The following is a 21,247-nucleotide window of genomic DNA, read 5'->3' as shown; positions in this document are numbered from 1 at the left end:
GACCATCGTTCTTTCTATCCATCTTTCTATCTATTGTTCTGTCAGGTTTTCTATCCATCATTCTATCCATCTTTCTATTCATCTATTTATCCTTTATTTATATCTATCTGGGCTGCTCTATTTTGGTCAGAATTGTATTTTGGCCACACATACAGAAAGAGACAAATAAAAAATAAACAAGTGAAAGCTGCGGAAGTCCTTCAGTCAAGGGCAGAGAGTGATTTCCCTCTCAGCTTTTGTAGTTTGACTAATAATGATAAACACAGTCAGCAGCAGGAATATAGCGCACTGTTGCTTTAAGAGCTGCATGATTCTGACATATTCATTCTGATCTCATGTTCCTTTATTATGTTTATATTTTTTATTACATCATTATTGTTCATACAGTGTGAGCAGGGTTTAAGACATAAAAGTTTACCTAATTTAAAGTCCAGTTTTCCTTAAATAATAATAATTATTTCACATCCTTGCCGTTTTCAGCATTTTTTTATTAAATAAATCCAGCCAAGCAGAGCAGAAGAGACTCTCAAATGCATCAAAGAAATAAAAGAACCCAAACTTTTATTGAAAGAGTGTATATATTGAAGCTGCAGCAGCATGACACATTAACTGATGTTATTTATATTTACAAGTCCTCCTTTTCTTTGCGTGTATCTTTTAGTCTTTTCCCATGAGCAGTTAATCTGCAGAAATGTTCCCAGATTCGTTTGTTGCTTGTGGACAGAAAAAGAGGAAAGCTCTGATCTCCAGCGCGTGTGAACGTTCAGGATGAGCTCCTGCTATTAGTGTCTCATTAGAGCACCGAACACACACTTCATCATGCAGATCTGTGTGTTTCTGCTCAGCTAAATCTCAATGTGTACCTGCAGATCTTCAGTACAGGAGCTGACCATCTCTTCACTCCTGTGTCGTAAGAATGGGAGATTTATTATCATTTGCAATACACCGGTAAAAATTCTGCCCACTAGGAAACACTAGATTTGGTGCGGTAACAATCATAAAACCTACAGTGGAGCCTTTTCACATTTGCAGGTTTCTCAGTATAGGAAGTCATCATAGTTGGTAAACTTAAAGGGCCATGAAACCCCCTTGTTTCAGCAGGGTGTTTTCACACCTCTACTTTGGAAAAAGTCAGAAAAGTGGGCGTGTCCAGCTCTGTTTAGGGGGGAGTGTCGGAGAAACTAAAGTGGGATGGTGTAGGAGTGTCTATTTGGGCATGCGCGAGTTTCAGTCTCAAAACACACACACACACACACACAGGGGAGAAAGTGATGGTATTTACATGGACATCTGTAGTCGAATTATTTGCTAAATTATTAAATGGTGGACTTTAAAGAGCCCATATTATGGGTTTTTGAAAATTCCCCTCCATGTAGTGTGTAACACAGCTCTAAGTGAAGTGAAGTATCCAGCTAAGGCTTAAATCTGTTAGTGTACAGTGTTTAAAACTGTTGATTCATCTATAAAAGAGTCGACTCATAGTGCTTCAAACGAGTCGCCTTGATACCGACTCATTAGGTGTTTCGCCATGACGTACGAACGAAACCAAGTTATTCACGTGCACGCGCAAACCCGGGAGATTTCAAACCTGAAGCCCCGCCCTCTGACGCAGAAACCCAGACACAAACACACCCACAAACACACACACACCCACAAACACACGCACACAAACATGCCGGTCGATTGAAGTCACACTGCAGATGGACATTATATTGAGTCTCTACCCAAAGATGAAACATCAGCATTATAACCAAGCAGTTGGAAACTTCTGGAAGCTACATGCTACAAAGAATACTTCATCTGAGTTTGTTAAAGGAAGGATCAGTAAAGAGTAACTGATGGACGTCAGGATGGGTTTCTTCCAATTCTCAAGTGTAAGTACGTGCGATTAAAGTTGTTGCCTCGTTTACTCTAGCTTGCAAATGTATTTAGTTGTGATTTGTTACTTGTAACCGCGTGTACTGTATCAGGTTAACTGGATATTTTATCTTATCGCGTGCAAAGTCACGTTAAAAACGCGACGCGTGCTGTTTGTTTATGGAGCTCCGTGCTAGAGTTCTGCTCCCGCGATTTATTCGGAAATTTATTCCCGCGCCGCAGAAATCTGGCGCGGGGACAGCCGCGGGAATAAATTTCCGAATAAATCGCGGGAGCGGTCGGTAACGGGTTTAATTTGGGACGGGAGCGGGCTGTCTAGCAATATCACAGATATTGCTATGCGAATTAGAAAGAGAGAGTCTGCGTGGTGCTTGTGTGTGTGTTAGTGCGCACGCGCGCGTATGAGAGAGAGCGAGAGAGAGAGAGAGAGAGAGCGAACGAACGAACGAACGAGCTTTGTGCTGTGTATGTGTTTAAACAGACAGCTTGGCTGTCTGGACTGTATACTGGGTGATTTTTGGTTGTGTTCTCCGCTCCGGGCCGGGGACCAGGCGCGGCGGGCAGAAAACGGAGCGGGTTTTCAGGCTAAAACCTGGCGGGTGCGGGCGGAAGCGGGAGCGTTGTCATCCGGAGGTGTGTGTGTGTTTTTGTGTGTGTGTGTGTGTGTGTGGTATGGCGAGTACACGACTGTCTCCTTCGTTCGGTTATCCGTGGCACTATCCACTCGCCATAGTGTGGCAGCTAAAATCCACGTCTACACTATCGAGCGTGTATGAACTGTGATTACTTTTTAAATTGCTGATTAGCTATTGGCCATTTCCCTCTCTGACTGAAGGCAGTCGACCAATCGCGACAGACTGTCATTGGTCCAATCAGCGCAGATTAGCTCCGCGCTAAGGAGGGGTTTGGGAACAAATGAATCACTGGACGATTCATACAGGAGTCGCTGGGATAATTAGCTAAAAATAAATGCAGATTATAAGACCATGAAAGTGTTTTTTGACCTTGCATGCATATTAGACTGTTGTTGGAGACCCTAACAACCAGGATATGACCCTATTTCATGTATAATATGGGCTCTTTAACTGCAGTTTGGCTCTTTCATTCAGGGAATTCATTCATGCCCCTCGCGACAAACGAGATATTTGATTCGAGGAGCTGCTCTAAGCGTGTATTTTTCATGCAATGTTTGATACCGCACGGCGAATGAGAGAAAAAAAAAACTCTGCATTTCCCGGAAACTTAGATGCACACGGCAGGTAGTGTCAGAAAGCCGCGTGTGTTATTCCGGTCACAAAATGCGGTGAAAACCCTACACGAGGTTAAAGTTTGGTTGTGGTGCTAACATGTTTACACTCAGTGCAATAGTTAACTTAGTTCGATACGAACAAACTGAATAAACAAAGAGCACTGGTCGCTCACTTACCAAATCTGTAGAGACAGAACAATCACCAGCAACTAGAGCCGCGTCTTTATTAAGAGGAGATTACAAGTGAATCCGGATCTCAGCGTTTACACGCTATTATCCATGACGCAGCTTCAAAAATTTGTTTTAAATCGGAAGTACGAATTTGCTTGAAAAAACACAAAAAAAAAACAATTTACACTTTTTAGTGAAATATCTGTGTCCTAATAGTGTTTTTAGCAGTGTGGGACACATATACCACTGTCAACAGCTCAACACATGTGTTTTGGTGTTTCGTGACCCTTTAAAGCGAAGTTGTTGGGAGGGTACAACAAATAGTTTTTTTTTACAATCCTATTTGCTCTGATAATAAAAGAGAAACTTGGTGGTTGTAGCTGCAATGGCCGCTATTGTTGTTAGAGTAAGCACGTTTTTTACGCGTAAAAGTCCATACGCAAAATAGATGCAAATAAAAACGTCTTTATTTTCCAATCAACAGAATTCCTTTATCAATATTCCTTCATCTATATTACACTACTCATGTTACCTTAACTTGCGTTCAAAAACTGTGTGCTTCAATGCTCTCTTCCTCAATGCAGTGAAGCCGCAGTTATATACTCCCGTACTGACACCTGGTGGCCAATCGCCAATATCCAATGTATGGCTCCTACAATCATGACTTTCAGAAAACGGAAAGAGATAGTGTGAGACTGATAATGGCAACCAGAAGATAGAATAATGTCAGATGTACTGTCCTGCCCCTATAGAGTGGAGGAATATGGCGTCAATTTGTTTGCAAAAACCTGGAAGCGAGTTAGCATTTTAGCAGTTCCGGTTTCCTCATCCTAAAGTCAATGTTTTTTTTTCTATGGGATTTCAGTTAAATCACTCAACTATATTTTTGCCACTTCAGCTCTCAAATGACAATTTAATTGAACAGCTTTTCGACCAGGGTGGCACGATGTTTGTTTAAATTCATTTTAGGCTCTGCGAGGGCATACTCTAGAGTCCAGTATAAATGAAACATAAATAGAAATACAATGCGTGACCACAGCATCTTTATGGTCACAGGTCTATGTAGTGATGTTTTTATTTTTTTATTTTTTATTTTTTTTATTGTGTTTTTGACAAAAGGTACAGTACATTAAAGTTATTCAATGATAAAGTTTTTTTTTTGAACCATACATAAATTTGAAAGAGACAAATGAACATAATAAAAATTATTATGAAAAGGAAATGCATTAAAAAGGAAATATATTAATTATAGTAAGAAATAATAATAATTAAAATGAGAATAAAATAAAAATAAATATACAAAAAAAATATAATAAATAAAATAAATAAATAAATAAATAAATAAATAAATAAATAAATAAATAAATAAATAAATAAATAAATAAATAAATAAATAAATAAATAAATAAATAAATAAATAAATAAAAAAGTGGGGTGGGGGTGGGAATTTATGGTTGGAGGAGTACATTAGTCTCAATATGAATTATTAGAGGGTCCCATGTTTTGAAAAATGTTTTGGTTGATCCTCTGAGAAAATATTAAATTTTTTCTGTTTTCAAAAATAGCATTACATATAAGCCAAGGTGACAGTTTAGGTGGCATTGGTGATTTCCACTCCATAAGAATTCTTCTTCTGGCTATTAATGTTACAAAGGCAAAGGTGTTTTCTATGTCTTTGGCAACATGGATGTCCTCATTTGCTACTCCAAAAATAGCCATTTCCATTTTGTTGAATTCTTAAATTAAAGGCTGAGTTTAAAATTGTAAATATTGAAGACCAAAATCGTCTCAGTTTGTCACATGGCCAGAACATAATGGTTAGGTCTGCCTTGCATGAGTTGCAACGATCGCATGTTTCATCTATATTGGGGTAGATTTTAGCCAGTTTGGTTTTGCTGTAGTGAATACGGTAAAGAATTTTCATCTGAATCAGATTAAGATGCGCACATGATGAAGTCTTGTTTATAATTTTAACTGCTTTATCCCGAGTTTCTTTAGAAATATTAATTCCATAGTGATTTATTTTAAGTCCAGATCACCCATCCCTACTATTGTCTCCTCAGGATGTTCTTCTGCTGGGTGAAGACTTGCTGTCGGAGCCGTATTACTGCCAGCTGGAGGCAGAGACGTGTCGGGTGTTCACCGAGCAGCTGGGTCGCTTTGCTCTGGTCGGGGAGTCGCTCAGTATGGCTGCTGCTAAACGGCTGAAACTGCTGCTGTTCGCTCCGGCCTACTGCTCCACGCTGGAGTACAACATCCGCGTCTACTGCACTGACGACACACAGGACCTGCTCAAGGTGAGGCTTTAAAGTACACGTGAAATCAAAACTGTATTGATGTCGTTAGCTCACATTGCTAGTTTTGTGGTGAACAATTCATCTGTGCATGTCATATGCACAATTGTTTGTCCTTGTAATCTAAGAGTGGAATCTGAAAATGCACTTCCTGTTTTTGCTTTCAATTAAATTCTCAGATTATGTCTGTCTGATGTAGTGGGCGTGGCTAACATCCTTAACCACACCCCCCCCCCATCTGTCAGTTTTGACAAACAGAAATGGTGAGCAGGAGGAGTCTGTTAGATTGGAATAACTCTCCAGAACCCTTTTCCACATCTTTCTGAATGAGGTGCCTACTTTACTTCATCCAATCAGCTTGCAGCAGAAAAAACAAGCTGCGCTTGTACAGAAAATAAAAATGGTCACAGCTTCCGGTTCATGCGGACTTTAGTGTTCACATAACACCTGCACTTAGATGGTTGAGCTAATAAGTGTAGCTGTTGATGAAGGCAGCCTTATTTAATAAAGACAAGAGTGTTTCTACGGGTGGTTTATCAAGTCCACTCACCTGTGCCAAGCACACTCAGGAATGCACAATGTTTGTTTTTTTGTTTTGTAGAGGTATGGAGTGTATATAAGGAGGTGTTTGGTTAAAAAAACTGGTGCATGTGTCTGTTAAAGTGTCAGACAGATGAATTAGTGTGGTTTCTACAGGTGGTTTATCAAGCCCACTCGCCTGTGTGAGGCACGCTTCAGAAATGCAGAATCTTTTCATTTGGATCTTGGCTCTAAGGTACTTATATTTGATTGATGTACTACCCAGCAAAATCATCCCAGTAAGTCTGAAATTACGAATTATTTAATTTTTTTTTCTGAGGTAGTAACCACACACACACACTTAATATATATATTAGGGGTGTCAAAATTAATAGTTTCTTTGGTGCACCGCGATGCAGATGCGGACAATTCGGTATCGGTTCAGTAATAATCATAACCGGTTATTATGTACTGACGTCATTTATCTTCTATGCGCTCTGTCGTGAGGGAGGTGAGCGCCGGTATTTACAACACTCAGCCAACTCAGGGCCGGCCTGTGGCATAGGCACCATAGGCAAATGCTAAGGGCGCTGTATATCCAGTGGGGCGCCAGAAATGAGCGCGGTTCAGTTGGTTTTGTTTTCGATATTCCTGACACACATTCAGTTATAGACGGCAATAACTCAAAAACCTCTCACCCTAAAAAGATCTAAAGTGTGTTTCCTACAGAAAGACAAAGCTGGTTATGTTTCACAGCTGTCTTTCTTTTTTTTTCGCTCAACATTACGAGCACTGCTCCGTTTAAGCCCTCGCAATCTGCGTTTACTTTAGCCGGCAGAGCTCGCGCTGAGAGGAGCTCTCAGTAAGGGGCCGTCGGAAAAGTGCTTATTTTTTTTAGTTTTTTCGTTTTTCTGCTACGTTCAGCGCGAGCTCTCCCCATTGCAAGGGCTTAAGTGTGTGTGTTTGTGTATGTGTGTGTGCATGTGTTTGTTGTTTGGTGCTGTCTATGTTTGTGTATGTGTTTGAATGAGAGATAGTGTGGTACTGTGTGTCTGTGTGTTTATACAGACAGCTTGTTATAGCCTCCCCCCTAAAATATAACACTGTATATGGAAAGCATCGTCAATGCACCGAGATATCGAATTGAATCGAATCGATGGCATGATAATCGTAACCGAACCGAACCGTGAGACCAGTATAGGTTCACACATCTAATATATATATATATAAAATCAAATATGGAGAGTCTCAAATGTCCTTTTGTATAAGGACCTACTTTCTTCCATCATTTTGTCAGCAAAAACCGCTGCTCATTCACAAACGTCACTTTAGAGCTAGTGTTTGAATGACTCTCTAGCGTAATGTCTAAAGCAGTGGTTCTCGAACTGTGGTACGTGTACCTCTAGTGGTACACAGGCTTCCTTCTAGTGGTACACGGAGGAATGAAATATGTCATGTACATGCTACACACATATCAATATTTATCAAAAATGATGTATATAATATGCCATATATGACATATAGCCTATATTTCTGAGGTAATCTGCCACGTTTTTTTTTTTTACTTTGCAGAGTTGTAGCTGCTTTACTGGGCCTTCTACGCTACTGTATATCAATACTGCTCATTTTGGTGGTACTTGGTGAGATTATTTTTTCTGAGGTGGTACTTAATGAAAAAAGTCTGAGAACCACTGGTCTAAAGTGAAGACAAAACATGCTGATTTTGCTCACATTTTAAAATTACAGGTCTGAACGGCATGAAGTGCCATCAGTCTACAGAGATTTCCCAGTATTTCTCTGTTGCAATAGGGAGATCACAATAATTAACTGTGAAAAAGCCAGAGTAAAGCAAGCACTACCATATTACTGTGATGTAAATACAATACTACAACATACAAAAGAGAGAGAGATCGACTGAGAATGTCACTTACCAATTTTATAATGATTTGATCAGCTGTAGTTTGATATTTATGCTGAGTTTTTCCTCCCCTAATGACGTAATATGCAGTCTCTTTGCTCTGCTAAATGACAGGGTAATGGCCACTGATGCACTGAATCTCACAAAATATATTTAAAATAGGCACTATCCTTATAAATAAACTGCACAGTTGCGATCTAAACAACTACATTCTCACCTGAAAAAGCCTCAAGAGTACATGATATTGTCCAACAGCTGCAATATTTGTCAAACTGTAGTGAGTTTATGGATCTGCTGTCACTCTGTGTGGGCGGAGTAATACAGAAGGGTGAAGAGGGTGTACAAGAGCCGTTATTATCAGATCTGAGAATCAGATTTTTCTACTATCATGCAGCCCTAATTATGCAATGTTGCTTAACATTTGATTATTACATGTGTACAACTTCTGTCAGTTTGACTAAGCAGAAAACTATAAAGCTCTGTATTGTATTTTTATATACTTGTATTTGATTATAACTAATGCAAATGCCATTCCCAACAAAATCATCATGAAATTTAAAATATAGCTATTAAATTCGTCTAAATATCACGACTAAATATTGCAATGTCAGGTTTATTTCTTCAGTATCGTCATGCATCACTAGGCCAAACACTTTTTTTTTTTTATCTCCTTCAAGCACACACTTATTTTTTTTAAGCTCGCACTCCTAACAGATCAGGAATAATCAAGAGCTAATGCCAGAGCAGGCTCCCTGGAGGAGCGCGTCTGAGCAGACTGTTAAGATTTCATTTGCATGCTTAATTAGTAAATGAAAAGGAGAGAGTCTCTGGCCGTGGCCCCTGAGCTCTTCTGTCAGAGTAAGAGATCCGTCCGCTGCCCGTCTCTGCCCACTCCTGCCCTCCACAAGCTGCCCGCCGGCGCCACACAGGTGGAACCACGCTGAGAAAGAGACACCAGGAGTGGTGTTTAAAATGAGCTCTTAACCATGCAGACACGAGGAGTATTGAGTGAAGTGTTAAAGCACTGCTTTGTTGCACATCTCCAACACTCACGAAAAGATCACTATTATTATTGTATTGTTATAACTGTTTACATCAGTTTGCTTTAAGTATTAATGTGCAGTTTTTGTTATCATTATGCAAACATCAAGAAAAACTTTGGATTAGTTTGATTCATAGATTAGGCTATGTAGGCTTTTGAAAATGTATATTATATATTGATAACTATACTTTTCCAAATGGAAAAAAGGGTTGGTTTGTTGGTTGTATAGCCTACACTAAATCATCAATTGCCTATTTGTTGAGTTTATCACACTGCCCCAGGCAGCACAGAGGTGAACTGGTTTGTCAACTCGTCTGTGTCAAACTGTGACCATAAATATCCATCTTTCAGTTAATATATGAGCAATATCACACGAGTAGGAATGTGTTATGGCTGTATATCAGCACTGGTGGGAAGCGTGCATTGCCCCACCAATGCTGATATACAGCCATAGCACACTGCTACGAGTGTAATATTGCGTTTATACAACAGTTCGACGGCACAATCTTGTATACAAAAAAGAAAATCAAACACAGAGAGTCTAAAAACCCTTTTGTATTAGGAACTACTTTCTTTCGCCATTCATTAACATCTGCAGCTGACGTCAGAACAGCAGAAGCCTTTACTAATTCACCAACGTCACTGTAGAGCTAGTGTTTGAATGATTCTCTATAGCGTAATGTGAAGCGACGCTTCTGGTGTGTGATCCCCTTAATGTGATGACAAAACAGTAAATTTTTCTCACATTTTAAGATAATAAGGCTGATTGTGACATGAAATGCCATCCGTCCAGAGAGATTTCTCACCAGACTGCTGTTGTGTTTGCGATAAGGAGGGACAAGCCTGAATCCAGCTTCTTATTCGCAGCTTCTTATTGACTCTATCCGGTCCACCTTAAAAACCACGAGGCTTCTGTTGTTCAGCTTTTTATTTGCGCTCAAGAGAACACACAAGGGCTTATTATGCGGTTCTGGCAACATCTTGTGGATAGACAACGTAAACCGTCTTTGGCCGCCGAAGAGCTCTCAGAAATTGTAAATAATTTAAAATAGGCACTATTCTTGCAAAGACACTGCATAGTTGCAATCTAAACAACTACATTCTCCACTAAAAAAGCCTCAGAAGTACATTTTGTTGTCTAACAGCAGTAACATTTATCAAACTGTAGCGTCTCTGCTTGTTGCTTGCTGTATGTGGGCGGAGTAATACACAGAGGTGAAGGGTGAAGAGGCCTTTGTGTTATGTTACCGGCTATCAGCCAGTCAGATTCAAGAACCAGACAGAAGTGTTGTATGAAATGAAATGGTGAATATTCATTCATTCATTCATTTTCTTGTCGGCTTAGTCCCTTTTATTAATCCGGGGTCGCCACAGCGGAATGAACCGCCAACTCATCCAGCAAGTTTTTATGCAGCGGATGCCCTTCCAGCCGCAATCCATCTCTGGGAAACATCCACACACACATTCACACACACACACACACACTCATGCACTACAGACAATTTAGCCTACCCCGGAAGAAACCCACGCAAACGCAGGGAGAACATGCAAACTCCACACAGAAACGTCAACTGAGCCGAGGCTCTAACCAGCGACCCAGCGACCTTCTTGCTGTGAGACAACAGCACTACCTACTGCGCCACTGCTTCGCCCAAATGGTGAATATTTCATTGGTATTTTATTTAGACTAGATTATTATTATCTTATTTAACAAACCAACACAATCTCACGGCAACTGGTGCGGCAACGTTGGTGCTGAAGCATATAGCGGACTTAAGCACTTCTACCCAAAGGTTATTTGTTATGCTTTATTCCTTTAAATAATGTTTCCCAGTTGTCTTTTTATTGATTAATGAAGGACTTATAATGCTTTGTTTCATTGTTTATCTTTATTTACAAGTAGCAGTTAACTCGAGTTTGATAAATGGCATCAAAAACGTGTGTTTGGGAAAGAAAACATTAGTTAACTAGTGCCATTTCCCTTAATTTAGATGAAAATGAGCTCTGAAACTCCTTTATATTTTCAGCATTCATTCAGATTGGACCTTCGGGTCACTCGGAAGGCAGTGAAATGGTAAATTTGAGTCACTTTCTCTTCGCTGATAAGATATACAGCCAGCTACACAACGTTCCTATGTAACTCCCAATGATACTTCTGGGTTTCTTCCCACCGCAGCCTCGATTTCGCTTTTAAAAATGGTGGCCGTGTAAAATCAGCCTATACCACCTGAAAATAGCAATATTTGTTTATTTATTTTATGTAATGACTAGTGCTGTCAAAATTAGTACGTTAACACAGGCGATATATTTTTTTAAATAATTAACGCGTAAAAAAAATTAACGCAATTAACGCAGTTGCAGGTTTTTTTTTTACTTCCTGTTGTGGTGGACGTGTGTTCAACATGCAAAGAAATATAGATAAGGAAGGAAGCACTTTTGAGGCGAGCTGTCAAAGACTCTGCCTTTCAGCATGAGCCCTACAAAGTTTCATTAAGTTTAGCGTGTTTCCTCATTAAACGCAACGAAAGCATATGCTTTGCGTTGTTGTGTCAGAATCCTTGTGAAATACAGCCATACTTAAGAACGCTTAGTTTAAAGGTTCAGGACACTTTGGAGAACTTTTTTTTATATATATTAACAGATGTGTGTGTGTTGAGCATCAGTTAAGTCAATGTTAGCACCTGTCAGCTTTCATTGTGGGGAAAACTGGATAATTTTGAGCTTTTGTCAGCTAATTTCAGCTTCCGGGTTTAAAATGATTTTTGGGGCGGATCAAAATCAGCGACGTATCGCAGTACTGCAAGCGCAATGATGACACGTCGGTTTCTCATTATTATTCATAGCGGAGTTTCTTATCCTATGAGAAGAGCCGGCTGCTTAATTATTCATGAGAGCACATGCTTTCCGAAGGCAGACCTGCCAGTTTCAAGCAAGCTGTGAGACACAGACCAATGGCACGTAGCCGTTCATGAAGCCTCATATGCATTTGTTTCCATGATCCACGGGGTTTGTTGCATGTTTTTCCCCCGCGATCCTGTCAGGGCCGATCATACAGCAAAGCTGTGTGTGTGCTGCTAGGATTTTTGTCGGGAGAGCAGCACGAGAATTAGAGAATGGCGGACTCTGACTTTTATCAGGAGTTCGCTCACATTCAGACACATCACCGTGCTGCTGTGTTTGCCTAAATCCTCCAGATTACCAGCAGGGCTAACGGTTAAAATAGACGGGTCAGGAGACCTGCTGCACTGAGTCTGCATTCAAGATCTATAATTTAGAGGGAGAATCCACATTTATAAGGTTTACATGAACACACTTATCTTTATTATGATATAAATTGTGGTTATGTGTATATGAAATTACAAATAACAAATGTTGCAAGGCATTAAATTACTGTTTATTTCTTTGCATTTTAACTTTGTGAACTATAAACTCATGCGTCTCCTCACGGTTTGTCTCAGTTTGTGAGCTAACTGTCAACAACAGTTATTGACACTCCCCTTCTCCCCTGCTGGCCACGCCCACTCCTGCCCGATTCTCGTGGAGCAACACGCCCATTAATCATGCATCTTTTGAAAAAATTATGAAGTAGACTTTAACAGAAAGCGGGGGGTGTCATGGCCCTTTAAGGAAATTTGATGAACGTGATCATACGTGTTTGATCTGAAGGGAGTCACTCCAGTGCGTTGTGTGTGTGTGTCTGTCTGTCTGTGTGTGTGTGTGTGTCAGGCCCGTTGAGGTTTGTCACGGGTTCAGTGAGTGACATATTTGAGTAGGGGCGTGTGCACGCGAGACATACCTGAAGAGCGGTGGGGGTGAGTTGCGCGCGACATACCTGAAGAGCTAGGAGGGATGCCGTGGAGAGTGCATTTGTGGGATACTCCTAGTCTTAGCAACTGGATGAATGTAAAGGACTGAGCAAAACTTTATAATTATTATAACTTTCCATTTTCCATATCTGTAATGCCTGTATTTTGGCATTATTTTTTGCAGTGCACTTAGAATCCAACTTGGAAATCAATGTTTTCTTTATTGGCATTGATTGTTTTGAAATTTAAATGGCATTAACATGCCTGTGTTTTTATTTTTGTAAGAAATATGGATCTTGGTTTATTGTACTGTATGTTGTTTACATGAAGAAATCTGTGTTACAAGTTAAACACAAATTCTAATAAACAATTATACTTTGAATTTAAATAGGTTATGTCTTTCGTTTATATTAATTTTACATTTGAGTAGCCAAAATTACAAGTTTCTGTCTTTTAAATGCGATTAATCGCGATTAATCTTCCAAAATAGCTGTGATTAATTAGTTCATTTTTTTAATCGATTGACAGCACTAGTAATGACACAAGATTTCATGCAATGACAGAGGATTTGTCAAAACATTTAGTTTTTTGCACCTCTTACACTTATAAAAACATCCTTTTGTTTTATTTTACATAAAGCATAACCTAGGTGTCGAGTTACTAATACAGATGTGCAGGTTTTTTTTTTTTAACCCATGACCTCATTTTTAGAGCAACCTTGCCTTTGATCAGCAGTGGCCTCTGCAGGGGAGCGTCATACGTGGGCAGACTCAGTCATGCAGTGCTCTCCTGTAGAGATGCTTTCTGTCAGTCCTTCTGTAGTTTATTCATAAGACATGCATTATTCTATATGGGGAACTGTGTGCTCATTGTTAGTATGAAAAGGGAGACTGGCTGTTCTTTAGGCCATAAAAATACTCTGAGAATAGCATATGCTAGGACCAGCATTATTAGAGTGTATTTGCGCTCATCCACTTTTTCAGTCAGGCTGGTTCTGAAGGTGTTTTAAAATATCCTCAAGTGTTATAAATCATGTACCACAGCAACCAACAAAGGTTAAAGATACAAAACTGTAACTATATACTTTATTTAAAGTATTTACTTTTTCACTCTGATTGGAAGAATTGTTCTGCACAGCATTGTGGGTAATGTAGTTTTGCTGTACAAATTTCAAAATGAAATAATAATGAAATAATTAAAAACTTTTTAAAATTATTTACACCCTGGGGTATGATTAATTTCGGGCTTGACTGTATATAAGTTGAATTTGTACAAACAGCTTTGTTTAACAGAGCATGTTGAAATTATTTAGGCCTATAACATCTGGCAAAGAGACTACCAATGAAAGCTAGTCCTTTAACTAATTTAGGTACATTTATGTTGTTGAGAAATATTGATTAAGGTATGCTGTCCCTTTTTTGTGTAGAATGAATGCATGAATAAATGCATGCATGAATGAATGAATTATTGGAATGGATGAATAAGTGGATGAATGAGTAAAGGAAGCAATGAATTACTGGAATAAATGAATCAGTGGATGAAGAAATTAGTCATTGGAATGAATGAATAGAAGAAATAAATAAACTAATGAATGAATGAATGAATGAATGAATGAAATAATGAACAAACAAATGAATGAGTTATTGAAATGGATAAATAAGTGGATGAAGGAATGAATTATTGGAATGAAAGAATAAAGGGAATGAATGAATGAATGAATGAATGAATGAATGAATGAATGAATGAATGAATGGATGAATGGATGAAAGGGTGGATGAATGAGTAGATGAAGGAATTAATTTTTTTAATGAATGGATAGAGGAAATTGAATGAATGAATGAATGAATGAATGAATGAATGAGAGGATGAATGAATAAGTGACTGAATGAGTGACTGACTGACTGAGTAAATGAATGATTGAATGAATGAATGAATGAATGAATGAATGAATGAATGAATGAATGAATGAATGAATGAATGAGAGGATGGACGAATGAATCAATCAATCAATGAACGAAGGAACGAACAAATGAATGAATGAATGACTGACTGAAAAAGTGGATGAATAAATAAATAGATGAATGAATGAATGAATAAGCGAGTGAGAAAATGAGCAAATGAGTTAATAAATGAGTAAGCGACTGAATGGGTGACTGAATGAGTGGATGGATGAATGAATGAATGAATGAATGAATGAGGGGATAAACGGCTAATAAATAAACGAATGGATGACTGAATGAGGGAATGAACAACTGAATGAATGAATGAATGAATGAATGAATGAATGAATGAATGAATGAATGAATGAATGAATGAATGAATGGATGAATGAATGAAAAGGTTAATCAGTTATTGCTAAAAAACAATTTCCCAATAGAGAACAGGAATGAGTGTTTTATTTCCCGAACTACTGCACAGTAAAGCTCTTGAAGTTTGAGATCTGAACACACCCTTGTCATTTTATTACATATTATGCATGCAACTTTATGATTCTTTTGTCTCAGTATCTACAATATAAGACTAGTAACCCATACATAAACAAGATTCAGATTTTGGTTTTGCTGCTTGAAGTGTGAGCTTTAGTCCATCACCCTCCTCTCGTGTTGATCTGACAGTGGCCACCGACACACATTCAGCAACACGCTTCTCATCTTTGGCAAAACGTTTGTAAAGTATGTTTGTGGTCTAACAGGTGTTTCACTCCCCGAGAGCCACATCTGAATCCCTGATTGACTTTCCTTCAAAGACACGAGGCTGATTTATTGTGATGGAATTATTATGCTAATCATCGCTGATAACAGAAGAGGATTTCAGAATTAGCATAGCGTTAGAAGCGTCGGTCATGACAGAGATGCATTGTTATTTTTATGCGACTTTTCCCACTATCATCTCGGGTGCATGTTAATTGCATTTTGATTGCCGCTGGGCCTTTTACATTACTTCCACACACACTAATGAATAAGACACCACTATTATTTTTGATGCTTTCATTGAGATAAGCAATTGTCACATTATACTAATACTTCTTTTCTAGTCATCGCTTTTTTCTTTTGCCGTGCCTAAAACAACAGCTATCTTTAATCTCCCAATTAAAGCACATTAAAACAATGTCATTGTCTTTAATCACAAGTATGACATTTTGGGACTCGCTGACATTTCAGATGCTTTCAGTATGCGAGTCTTGTGGGAACGATTAGATTAATATTTAATGTACAGCGGTCTGTTTTCAGAGCTGCTGCTTTTATTGTTGGCTGGCCACTACTACAGGACCTTTGCCAGACACTCGTGCATGCATACTTTCATATACGTTTCACTACAGATTACAAAATGAATGCTTGTGGTCTTTTCATAATATCAGACCCTGAGAACTGTTATGGGATTCCATGAGACAAGACCACGAGAATTGTCCGGCACTAAAACAATGACTTTTATAATCTGAGAAGATCAGCTGGGAAACCAGGTGTTTAACTGTCTCGATCATGCATCCTGAGCCTCGCTCTCTGCCCTCGACTTTACCTTCTCCACCAGAGCAGCTCACTCACATTCCACACAGAATGTCCAAGGTTTTGATATTGTGGCTCTATATTCATGTTTGGTGTCATTTTATATGTGTCGGTGTAATCGGTAAAGTGGTCTTAATTAATTAATCACTGTAATATTATACAATTTCCTTTCTACAGTGCATCTGGAAACTATTCGTAGCGCTTCACTTTTTCCACATTGTTTTTGTTACAGACTTCTTCCAAAATTAATCAAATTGATTTATTTCCTCAACATTCTACACACAATAACCCATAATGACAAAGTTTTACAATTTGAATAGGCATACACCAGTCTTCATAAGCTCTCAGGGTTGACAGTGCATGTCAAAGCACAAACCAAGCATGAAGACAAAGGAATTGAGACAGGATTGTCTCGAGGCACAAGGCTTGGGAAGGTTACACAAACATTTCTGCTGCTCTGAAAGTTTCAATGAGCACAGCGGCCTCCATCATCCGTAAGTGGAAGTTGGTTAACCACCAGGACTCCTCCTAGAGCTGGCCGGCCATCTAAGCTGAGTGATCGGGGGAGAAGGGTCTTACAGAAGAACAACCATCTGTGCAGCAATCCACCAATCAGGCATGTATGATAGAGATGCCAGACGGAAGACACTCCCCGCCTGGAATTTGCCAAAAGGCATCTGATGGACTCTCAAGCCGCCTTTCCACTGCACACAACATTTGGACACGACTGTCGGAATACGCCCCCTTGTGGCAGTCACACAGAATTTTCAGTTCTGACTTGCACCATGGGAGAGAAGCTGTTCTCGCAGTGTCTGAAATAAAGGAGTGCAAAAGCAAGAGTTAGTATTCTCTGTGCGTTCACCATGATTAAATCAAGGAATAAATACTAAAAACAAAAATTTTGGAGACAACAAAAAAAAATAATAATAAATAAATAAATATATATATATATATATATATATATATATATATATATATATATATATATATATATATATATATATATATATATATATATATTACTTTATTACATACATTTATGAATAGAAATGTTTTTTTTTATTTCAATATTGTAACACCGGGGAGTAACACAAACAACTGGAGGTAAGATCCAACATGCAGGTTTATTCGTGTCAGGCAAGCAATGGTCAAATCAGGTGCAAACGGGTATGTGAAGGCAGATCCACAGTAGTAATCAATATACAGGTAGTAGGTCATAAGGCAGGCGGCTAAACAGGAGAACAAGGGTAAACAAGGTTTAAAAACTGAGAAAACAAGACAAGGAGAAATGCGTTGTAATGTCACTGAAAGCTAACAAGACTCGGCCAACTGGATGAGTTAATGTGGTTAATGTAGGGTGTGTAATCTGTCTCTGACAAGGTTCAGCTGGTGAGAATGTAATCAATCTTGATGAGTGAGCATGTGTGAGTGTAACCGGAGAGCATGTATGAATATGTAGTCCAGGGGAAGGCGGAAGTGTAGTCCTTAGTGTTCGTGTGAGAACCAGCGATCTCTGGAGAGCGATCGCTGGTTATGTGACAAATATAAACTTTTCTGATTCAAAAAAAAAACTCCTATTTCTCATCACCTGCTTGAACAACTCTGGAATACGTCACATCCAGTCGGCCGGTTGCATACTGTCTCGTCGCAGGAGTTCAAATATTTCAGCAGCTCAATTCGGATCCAAATTTTCCAATCTGATCTCACGAGGAAACGCAAGTAACATACTTTTTCTAGTTCTTTCGTAGGAAAATTAACAATTTTAAAAAGGAGGCGTGGCACCAAACCCCACCCCTAACCCCAACCGTCATTGGGTGATGAGCAAATCATACTAAATTATACGAATTACAACGTACGAAGGGCCGAAGCAGTGGCGCAGTAGGTAGTGCTGTCGCCTCACAGTAAGAAGGTCGCTGGGTCACTGGTTAGAACCTCGGCTCAGTTGGCGTTTCTGTATTGAGTTTGCATGTTCTCCCTGCCTTTGCGTGGGTTTCCTCCGGGTGCTCCGGTCTCCCTCACAGTCCAAAGACATGCGGTACAGGTGAATTGGGTAGGCTAAGTTGTCCGTAGTGTATGAGTGTGTGTGAATGTGTGTGTGTGGATGTGTTGCGGCTGAAAGGGCATCCGCTGCGTAAAAACTTGCTGAATAAGTTGGCGGTTCATTCCGCTGTGGCAACCCGGGATTAATAAAGGGACTAAGCCGACAAGAAAATGAATGAATGAACAACATATGAATTCATACGAATTAGCCACTAAATTAAAAAGTTACCAATTACCGTGAGATTGCGTTGAATTTTCCGCATACTGAGATGATCGGAACTCCACGCAGCTCCTGAGCTACTCTCCTTTGGAAATGAATGACTCCCGGTCTGTCGTTTGTCGTGTGCAGTGGAAAGGAGGCTTCAGACCATAAGAAACAAAACTCTCTGGTCTGATGAGACTCAAATTGAACTCTTTGGAGTGAACACCAGGCGTTACATTTGGAGAAAACCAGACACCGCTTATCACCAGGCTAATACCGTCTCTACAGTGAAGCATGGTGGAGGCAGCATCATGCTGAGGGGATGTTTTTCAGCAGCAGGAACTGCTGAACAATGGTACATATGAGACACACACAACATGTATACTGGCCTCGACTTACATGGGGACAACATGAAGGAATTATGTGGAACCCAGCATTTTTTACACTGTATTTTATTAAACCCAAAGACACTTCCTTTAAAACAAGTGCACAACCTCCAGATGTAAATCAGACTCTATTAATACATACTTGAGCCACAACACTGACCTAACAATGCCGTCTCTCTACAGCACTTGACCTTTCAATACAGCAAGATTGGCAGAACGAGCATGAGCATCCAGATTAAAGTGCGCTCACATCAACATGTACTGACGGAAGTTTGAAGCAGCAGCAGATGAATGTTTCGGGTTCACTGGTTTATCTGGCCCGTCACCAGGCAGTGGATTGTAAAATATCCTCTCGTTTCAGAGATGGATGAGCGATGACCTTTGGTGCCTCTTTCCCAAATGTTGTTCACATTTAATCAAGACCCGTGTGATATTCCCTTCTCCCTACAGACCTTTCAACCCAACGTCTGGTGTTTTCAATCTGCTGACTGCGCTAGAAACAAATAGACAGAGAGAGAGAGCAGGCGTTCACATATTTGACCTTTTTTGTAACGTCTGAGCATAATTTGTGCGTATGAGCATGCATTGACTATGCTGGAGGATAATCCTCAAAGTGACGCATGGCTTTAAGTGCTGTCATAACATTTGAATAGGCTAAATGTAAGATTTGTTTATGTATTAATTGCTGTTTTATAATGTGTGAACAGATTTGAACCCTTGTGTGCAGTTGGGGATGTTTTCATCCACTCTGGGGTGATTTTGAGTCCTAATTTGACAACAACTTTCTCTGTGTTTCAGAAAATGTCATGATTTTTGGTGGGAAATCTTATTTTAACACATTTTTTTTTTTTTTTTTTTTTTGGAAAATGCTTTAAAAATTACCCTTTCGTTAACGTGGATTTTTTGCCCCATTGACTTTTTGATTGTGAAGCCACATAGATCACGGATATGGATTGGACGGAAGATACCCTTATTCAGATAAAAAAAAAAAATTAATTAATTAATGGTTTCAACACATAAAACACAACAACACAGATCAAACTTTATGTTTCATTATAGGTGCATCATTTTTAAAAAATACTCAGTGGCAAAATTTTGATGGTTGTTTGTCGCCACCTGTTGGTTAAACCATGTAATTGCTACAACATTCACCAGCATCAAGTTCCATTAAACTGTGATTTTAATCTTTACCATAAACATCAGTGTTTATATGTGAACTATACACTGTTCTCCCAGCACTTTTGAGTTATTTAATTGATTGTAACTCATTGAAAAAAGTGTAAAAACTGAATCTCTCTCGATCAAAAGCAGATTTGACTGCAGCGCTTCATTATCATTTATCTTTTATGTTGTGTGGGTTTAAATTGAGATCACGATCTACTAATGTTTAATTGTGAAGCTTACACTGAATGCCTTAATGCAGACAAACAAACAGTGGCAGAAAAAACCTTTCATTAATAAGCTAAGAAAGGCATTTAGGTCCCACTACAACTTTTATGTCATTGTTATATTTTACACGGAAGCTAAAATAATTTGAAACACAGGATTTGAATGACGTGAGAGGTGATCTCTCTGCTATTGTTATAAATGTTGGATTAACCTAATAAAAAAGGTATTAATTCGTGGGTCACGTGCGTTCCGAACTGTGGGTTGTGATCTGTATTACCAGATCCATTACATCTCTAGTTACCACACAACAAGACTCAGCAATGTGTGTGTAAGAGGTAAATGTATAGTCCATGTTATCAGTCTATGATTCGTTTCCAGTTGTGTGTGTGTGTGTGTGCAATCAGAAAGAGAACTGGAGCTGGTGTGTGTGTGAGGTGCATGATGGGATTTAAAGGCTAGTTGTATGACAGATTTGTAGTTCTCCAGTGATCTGCAACTGCTAGATCGCTGGTGATTGTGACATATAGTGGCAATGAGCAGTATTGTATTTTTAACAATATCTTTAATCTGAACTGATGCAGATATCTTTTCTTTTTGTGTATTTTTAGAATCATTTACTTACTGGTTAATTTATGGAGGCCGTTTTGAGATTTACTTCCTCTAAAGTGTTATAAGAAGATGCTTTAGATAAAAGAATATAAAATGAGCTGCAGTTCACTTAACGGCCACCGATGTCGCTAATGACAAGAGTTTCTGAATTCCACATTTAGCCTCTTTAACAAGACAGTTGGCTTCGCTATCCGACAACAAAACAAAGCCTGTGTGTTATTTACTGCTGCTCTGATTGTCA

General features: G+C 39.1%; 1 protein-coding gene across 5 annotated transcripts in view; it reads left to right on the top strand.

Moving 5' to 3' along the window:
- unc5a (unc-5 netrin receptor A) overlaps window positions 1–21,247 on the top strand; it is a 521,085-nt gene that overhangs the window by 459,590 nt on the left and 40,248 nt on the right. For 4 of the 5 annotated variants that reach the window (XM_021481074.3, XM_021481073.3, XM_021481072.3 and 1 more), the window contains 1 exon segment: window positions 5,362–5,595. In XM_021481074.3, the coding sequence (XP_021336749.1) occupies window positions 5,362–5,595 (234 nt within the window). 5 annotated transcript variants of the gene reach the window in all.

Source organism: Danio rerio, chromosome 14 (assembly GCF_049306965.1).
Source record: "Danio rerio strain Tuebingen ecotype United States chromosome 14, GRCz12tu, whole genome shotgun sequence".
NCBI lineage: Eukaryota > Metazoa > Chordata > Actinopteri > Cypriniformes > Danionidae > Danio > Danio rerio.
Note: the sequence above shows the minus strand (reverse complement) of the source record. Positions and strands in the feature narration are given on the sequence as shown.